Source organism: Eumetopias jubatus, unplaced genomic scaffold (genome assembly GCF_037043125.1).
Source record: "Eumetopias jubatus isolate StellerSeaLion01/CBP00866 unplaced genomic scaffold, mEumJub1_p1.0 scaffold_17, whole genome shotgun sequence".
NCBI classification, from domain to species: Eukaryota; Metazoa; Chordata; class Mammalia; order Carnivora; family Otariidae; genus Eumetopias; species Eumetopias jubatus.
The window spans coordinates 72,943,950-72,951,542 of record NW_028274823.1 but is presented as its reverse complement, the minus strand read 5'-3'; the positions used below and the strand labels follow the sequence as shown (position 1 = coordinate 72,951,542).

The following is a 7,593-nucleotide window of genomic DNA, read 5'->3' as shown; positions in this document are numbered from 1 at the left end:
AAGCCCAAGTACCTAGATGAGGAACTGCTAGAAGGGATGGAGCAGAGTGGATATTGGGGGTATCTAGACATCTGACTCAGCTGAGATCAGATAATATTGATGAACTAATTTACAGAGATTTTACAATTTCTGATAACTTCCTACCCAAAAGCTTAATGTGTTTGTGTATTCAGTTCTTCTCTTGTGTCCTTCATCTTCAAATTTCCTTCATCTAAGACTTCCGCATTTCTTATTTTATCTTATTCCTAGCTGTTTTCTCTGTTTTTGTTCCTGTTAAGAATGTGGATTTTCTTTATACTTTATCCTGTGATCGTTGTTTGTATGTGCAAAGCCCATTGATTTTGATATGTTAACTGTACTAACTGTGTAAAAATGTTTCAGTCAATTTGCTTAGTTTATAATTATGTCACCTGTAAAAATTAATGTTGTATCTCTTCCCCTCATTTGTTTTTCTTGCCTCACTGAATTAACCAGGATCTCCAGTAACGTATTTCAAGTGGGCACCCTTGTCTTGTTCCCCACTTTAGTGGTAAGATTATTTTCAATTTCCTCAATCAAGGAGTCTGGAATAGAAAATTCCATGGTTTTCTGATTTGTTGAAACTGAAAGTAAGCACATACACACTTTAAAGCATAGCTTTATTAGAAATGTTTTGTGTGATGTAACTGTACAATCATCCTATAACAAAAAGATGAAATTTATGAAGCAATAAATTATATGACAAAATCCAAAGATCAGATAAGGTGAGGATATTAAAAATAAAAGTACTGAATCACTTATACAAGAAGGCGTTGACTAAGGGGCACAATGTTGCTTTCTCGAATGCTTTCTGAAAAATACCAGTTGAATGGGGGTTTTCAAGAAAATCTGCCCATTACCAGGCAGTAAGTGGTTGTTCCTGGCGTGGCTTTCGTGGTGGACTGAGAATGAATGGTTGGTTAGGACATGGGGGAGGGGGAGTGCAGAGCGGGGTCGGTCTGTTAGAACCTGTCTGAGCTGAGCTAGAGTTCATGGCTGCAGCATAGTGAGGCTTAGCTGGGGGTGTGGGAAGCTGAGGTTTCCCTAGCAGGATCCCCAAGGTGACCATGTGTTCTTAAGTGAGCAAATAACCTCCCTGGCTCGAGGTCTCAGAAAGACCTTGAAGGCACTTTAGGAAGAGCGGCAATGAGATGCATTCCACCTGTGTCTGACCCCTACTGTCACTGCACCCCTCCCCAGCTCCGGGCCTTGAGGAAAGTTCTGTTTTGTCATCTACAGACACCTACCTCATAAGGCTGATTTGAGAATTCAATGAGATAATGCACCTGCGACTCATTCTCTCACACCGCATCACGGTGATATCAGACTCCATGTCACCATTTTCAATCTGCACTGTGGCTTGTGGTCTTGACTATCTCCATAAAAGCTTCAATTCGTTGCTTTTAAATTCAACCCTGGCAAAAATTGGCCCATGTTATGGTTTGGGATACACAACCCTGGGTCTTCCAAGGTCACGGTGGCTGAAGAGGGCACTTGTCCTGAGGAGACAGTGTGGCCAGAGGATATGCCCTGGTCTTTAGCAGCCTTCCTGGCTGACTCTGACACCAGCATAGGCTAGGGAGGGGTTGCACTATGTGGTTAAAGCATCATTCACCTGCCCCAAAACTTAGACTTGTTCAAGCATCTCAAAGAGGAATTGAACACACTGCCCAACCACAGGTACCAGAGAATTCTTATATGGCATATACTCACAGCTCTTATTAGCTTCCAGAATGTTCAAATACATCATGACCTCACAGAAATATTCATGATGGTGTCTGAGTAACACACACCACTGGGTTAGTGACTGTTCAGATGTCTTGTGTCCGGGGGCCTTTTAAAAATGATGTATGTCAAAGTAGACATTCATTATTGCTAATACAGTCAATCCTGATTCTTGCCCAGTTTTGCTCCATTGGAATTAATTCAGGGATTCGAGGATTCCAAGTGCCATGTGACTAGTACACAATATTTTTTCGACATGATTATAAATAATTCACTAATTTGGCTCATTATTAAAAAACCAAGAATTCCTAGAAATAAAATATACTTATTATTGAAATATATACAGTATATATACATATTTTTAAATGCTGAAGATAAAACTGATGAAACACAGCAAATTCACATACTGTGCTTTTGCTTTGTTCCCTGGACCCTGGCCAGTTGCCGGCTTAAGCAGGGTATCTCTTTGAGGATGGAAGTACTGCCCAGCACGGGAGGCTTAGCAAAGCACCAGCTGCCTTCCGGAAGTGACAGCGTGACTTCAGGAAATGACAAGAACTGTCCATGGTCCACAGATCCTAATGAAAGCAGGACCATCACTATTCTTATAAGGATAAATGAGAACAGAAACAAACAAAAAACCCAATAAGTCAATTAGAAGCACAAACACTAGCATGTAGTTACCAAGCTAGACACTGCAAAAGCTTGAATCCGGTTGCTAGCACACCTATACACATGATGGAAATCTGTATTTGGACCATGACTTCCCCAGAGAATGCAGGCCTGCCCAACACAAGATTGGTGGGATTATTAATAGGACTTAAATAAAATCTATGATCCATTAAACTTGGGAAGTCTGGGTTAGACCAAAAAAAAAAAAAAATCAAGTGGGTTTCTTTACTGAGCTCTGTCCTAGTCAAATATGCTAATGTGCACTGTGGCTCTCCAGCTGGAAATTATGGCATGGCAGATTCCCCAAACGTATTTGACTGAGGGAGACCCGTTCATTCCTGGAGCATCTCTCGGAGGCTGCCTTCCTCAGTGCAACTCTGAAGTGCTGCCTAATTGAACCTTAGCCTGCTTTACAGCTGCCTCAGCAAGGAGGGGCCTACAATGCCCCACATTACTGAGTATGCCCGGCCTTCCTAAGTATGCACTGCCTTCCTGAGTATGCACTGACTTCCTGAGTATGCTCTGCCTTCCTGAGTATGCCCGGCCTTCCTAAGTATGCACTGCCTTCCTGAGTATGCATTGACTTCCTGACTATGCCTGGCCTTCCTGAGTATGCACTGCCTTCCTGAGTATGCATTGACTTCCTGACTATGCCTGGCCTTCCTGAGTATGCACTGCCTTCCTGAGTATGCACTGCCTTCCTGACTATGCCTGGCCTTCCTGAGTATGCACTGCCTTCCTGAGTACCGCACTGCCTTCCTGACTATGCCCGGCTTTCCTGAGTACTGTACTACCCTACTGAGTATGCCCAGCCTTCCTGAGTCCTGCACTGCCTTCCTGAGTATGCGCTGCCTTCCTGACTATGCACTGCCTTCCTGACTATGCCTGGCCTTCCTGAGTACTGCACTGCCTTCCTGAGTACTGTACTTCCCTACTGAGTATACCCAGCCTTCCTGAGTACTGCACTGCCTTCTTGAGTACTATCCTGCCTTCCTGAGTACTGCACGCCTTCCTGAGTATGCACTGCCTTCCTGAGTACTGTACTTCCCTACTGAGTATGCCCAGCCTTCCTGAGTACTGCACTGCCTTCCTGAGTATGCACTGCCTTCCTGACTATGTCCGGCGTTCCTGACCTGCCCAGCCTTCCTGAGTATGCACTGTCTTCCTGAGTACTGCACTGCCTTCCTGAGTATGCACTGCCTTCCTGAGTACTGCATTGCCTTCCTGAGTACTGTATTGCCTTCCTGAGTACTGTACTTCCCTACTGAGTGTGCATTGCCTTCCTGAGTACTGCACTGCCTTCCTGAGTACTGTACTGCCTGAGTATGCACTGCCTTCCTGAGTACTGCATTGCCTTCTTGAGTGTGCACTGACTTCCTGAGTACTATCCTGCCTTCCTGAGTACTGCACTGCCTTACTAAGTACTGTACTTCCCTACTAAGTATGCACTGCCTTCCTGAGTACTGCACTGCCTTCCTGACCTGCCTGGCCTTCCTGACTATGCACTGCCTTCCTGAGGACTGCACTGCCTTCTTGAGTATGCACTGCCTTCCTGAGTACTATGCTGCCTCCCTGAGTATGCACTGCCTTTGTGAGTACTGCATTTCCTTCCTGAGTACTGTATTTTCCTACTGAGTATGCCCAGCCTTCCTGAGTACTACACTGCCTTCCTGAGTACTGCACTGCCTTCCTGAGTATGCACTGCCTTCCTGAGTACTATCCTGCCTTCCTGAGTACTGCACTGCCTTCCTGAGTATGCACTGCTTTCCTGAGTACTACACTGCCTTCCTGACCTGCCCGGCCTTCCTAAGTACTGCACTGCCTTCCTGAGTACTGTGCTGTCTTCCTGAGTATGCACTGCCTTCCTGAGTACTATCCTGCCTTCCTGAGTATGTACTGCCTTCCTGAGTATGCACTGCTTTCCTGAGTACTGCACTGCCTTCCTGACCTGCCCAGGCTTCCTGAGTATGCACTGCCTTCCTGAGTACTATCCTGCCTTCCTGAGTACTGCATTGCCTTCCTGAGTACTGTACTTCCCTACTGAGTATGCCCAGCCTTCCTGAGTACTGCACTGCCTTCCTGAGTACTGTACTGCCTGAGTATGCACTGCCTTCCTGAGTACTGCACTGCCTTCTTGAGTGTGCACTGACTTCCTGAGTACTATCCTGCCTTCCTGAGTACTGCATTGCCTTCCTGAGTACTGTACTTCCCTACTGAGTATGCATTGCCTTCCTGAGTACTGCACTGCCTTCTTGAGTGTGCACTGACTTCCTGAGTACTATCCTGCCTTCCTGAGTACTGCATTGCCTTCCTGAGTACTGTACTTCCCTACTGAGTGTGCATTGCCTTCCTGAGTACTGCACTGCCTTCCTGAGTACTGTACTGCCTGAGTATGCACTGCCTTCCTGAGTACTGCACTGCCTTCTTGAGTGTGCCCGGCCTTCCTGAGTATGCACTGCCTTCCTGAGTACTATCCTGCCTTCCTGAGTACTGCACTGCCTTCCCGAGTATGCACTGCCTTCCTGAGTACTGCATTGCCTTCCTGAGACTGTATTGCCTTCCTGAGTACTGCACTGCCTTCCTGAGTACTGTAGTTCCCTACTGAGTATGCCCTGCCTTCCTGAGTACTGCACTGCCTTACTAAGTGCTGTACTTCCCTACTGAGTATGCCCTGCCTTCCTGAGTTCTGCACTGCCTTCTTGAGTATGTACTGCCTTCCTGAGTACTACCCTGCCTTCCTGAGTATGCACTGCCTTCCTGAGTACTGTACTTCCCTACTGAGTATGCACTCCCTTCCTGAGTATATGCACTCTCTTACTGAATACTGCACTGTACTGAATGAAGGTGTCCACATCCATGTCCTGCTTGGCACTGAGTGAAACAGGTTAGGGAGGAAAAGAGGAGAGTCCCAGAAGTTTAAACTTGTCATCTGATCCCTTCATGCCCCTGCTCCCTTCCTGCTGTCATTGTGGGCAAATTCCAGGAGGTCCTGGTGAAACATCAGGGACCCTTTCGGTAGAAACAGGTGTTGCCATAATAGGAAAATCAAAAGAATGCACCTCATTGACAGGTTGTTACTTTAAAGCAAGGTCTTTTGGAGTTTTTCATATGTATTCTTCTGAGATTATAGTGAATCACAGGAGAAGGTGAAAAGCTGTTAATTCCAGATCCTGGGGTTAATTAGCTCCCTTAGATCATGTGCCTGTAGGAAAGTATAACAGGTATGGTGATACTTACATTTAGTTTCCTCTTTACAGGTTCTTAAATCAGGAGATACTTTAATTGCAACAGAAAGCAAGTGGTACAGGAAAAGAGACATTTTTCTAGCAGAATTCAACCCCAGCTTCTGTCTAATGGGAGCTGAGATGAGAAGATTTTCAAGTCCTGTATAGGATGCTCCCATGAGCAATGCGGGAAATGTGCCTCTGGCTGACACTTGGAAGGAAATCCAGCAGATCGTCCCCCTCCATATTCCAATGTGTGGTCTCCCTGCTCTCAGCCCCAGGAGCACAAAGAGGGACCCTCGGGGCAGGGAGCCCTCGGGGCCCTGTGTCTGTAATGGATTCAGGCACACTGGCCATGCCGGGGAGGTGAGAGAGGCCTCCCGTGCACCCATGTCGATGATGTGGGCGCTGACCCTCCTCCCCCTGCATCCTGTTCCGCCTCAGGCCTGCGCTTCCCGGACACCAGCTGTCACACAGGAAGCTGCAACCTCTCTCTCTCCCGCCTCCTTTGCTGGCTGGAGCTGCAGGATCATGGCCTGCAGAGTTTCCTTCACCATCTGGAGCTCCCTCTTGAGAGACTGTGCGCACATTGTTAAGGAACACACGCGAAGGTGACGGGCGGCCCTCAGCAGCCTCCGAGAGCTCTAATAAGAGCGTGTATGCCTGCTGGAAGCAGATGGGCACTGACATCTAATTGCAGTTTCAAGTTCTTCCAAATTGTGGGAATTAAATATTAATACAAATTTTACACTTCTTGTAAGAGCGATTGCCATCTCCATGAGGCCTGAGGTTATTAACTATCTCAAAAAGGAAAAGGAAGAGTTGACTGGTAGACAGAGACAGATGGCCAACTGGCAGGTGCCATGATGGAGGGTCAGTGTGACTGGGATTCCTGCTAAGCCCCAGACAGGGGTGGCTCAACTGTCCCATCCAAGTGCCCGGACAGCCCAGAGGGCAGAGGGCTGGAAATTAGAGGGTCCACAAGAATTCCAGTATTGGGGGTGACCGTAGGCCCAGACTCTGAGTTGTGAGGCCTTGAGCCAGACTTGTTACCTTGTACAAATCACTACGAACCTCAGTTTTCTGGTGAAACAATGATTTCTAAACCCCTGGCGCCTGGGTGGCTCAGTTGGTTAAGCGACTGCCTTCGGCTCAGGTCATGATCCTGGAGTCCCGGGATCGAGTCCTGCATCGGGCTCCCTGCTCAGCGGGGAGTCTGCTTCTCCCTCTGACCCTCCCCCCCATCATGTACTCTCTCTCTCTCTCTTTCAAATAAATAAATAAATCTTTAAAAATAAATAAATAATCGTATGGGCTAAATAAGGCTGTCATTCTCTTAAGAAATTAGCCCTTTTCTGGGACGATGTTTAACAAATGGTTCTTTTTCTATCCATGGTGAGGGCCCTGTTTCCGTGTGTACCTAGAGTCAGAACAACTCAAAGACAAACAGGACAAGAGACAGATGGAATTCTTTTAGTTTCATAAGCAAATTAATTTCACTTCATCCAAGAGCAATGAAGGGGAAGTATGAGAATATGTCACTTAAACATCACTTAAATACTGTTAAATCATCACAGGAGGTCAAACCCTTTAAGTATTCCTAGATCAGATATGGAGAAAACAGGGAGAAAGCTTTGGGAAAAGTAGCTGGCAGAGATCTTAACCACTCACAGACCATCAATGCTACAATGTTGTTTTATTTAAGTACAATGTCAATGCAATGTCAAGAGAAAAAGATACCCCCAGGTTATAACTGTAGAAAGCTTTCTCTTTCTTTTTTAAATAAAGAACTCCAGAGGATCCTGGAAATTATGCAAATGAACTCTCCTAAGCAAAAATGCTGAACCACCCTGAAAAGCTCTTGGCAGCTTTTCATCACGAAGCTTCACCAGACTTCATCATTTGTGTAATTTACATTCATTTACTAGGATGGTTTGCTCCTTGCACTTGAACT

The 7,593-nt window shown here is 46.3% G+C and overlaps 1 protein-coding gene across 1 annotated transcript in view; it reads right to left on the bottom strand.

Annotated features, from left to right (window-relative positions):
* Positions 1 to 660: 660 nt before the first annotated feature.
* The window catches only part of DISC1 (DISC1 scaffold protein), a 397,155-nt gene continuing 390,222 nt past the window's right edge, over positions 661 to 7,593 (bottom strand). The window contains exon 13 of the mRNA XM_088020224.1: positions 661 to 6,219. Coding sequence (XP_087876350.1) covers positions 6,080 to 6,219 — 140 coding nt within the window. The 3' untranslated portion in view covers positions 661 to 6,079. The remainder of the gene's footprint in view (positions 6,220 to 7,593) is intronic.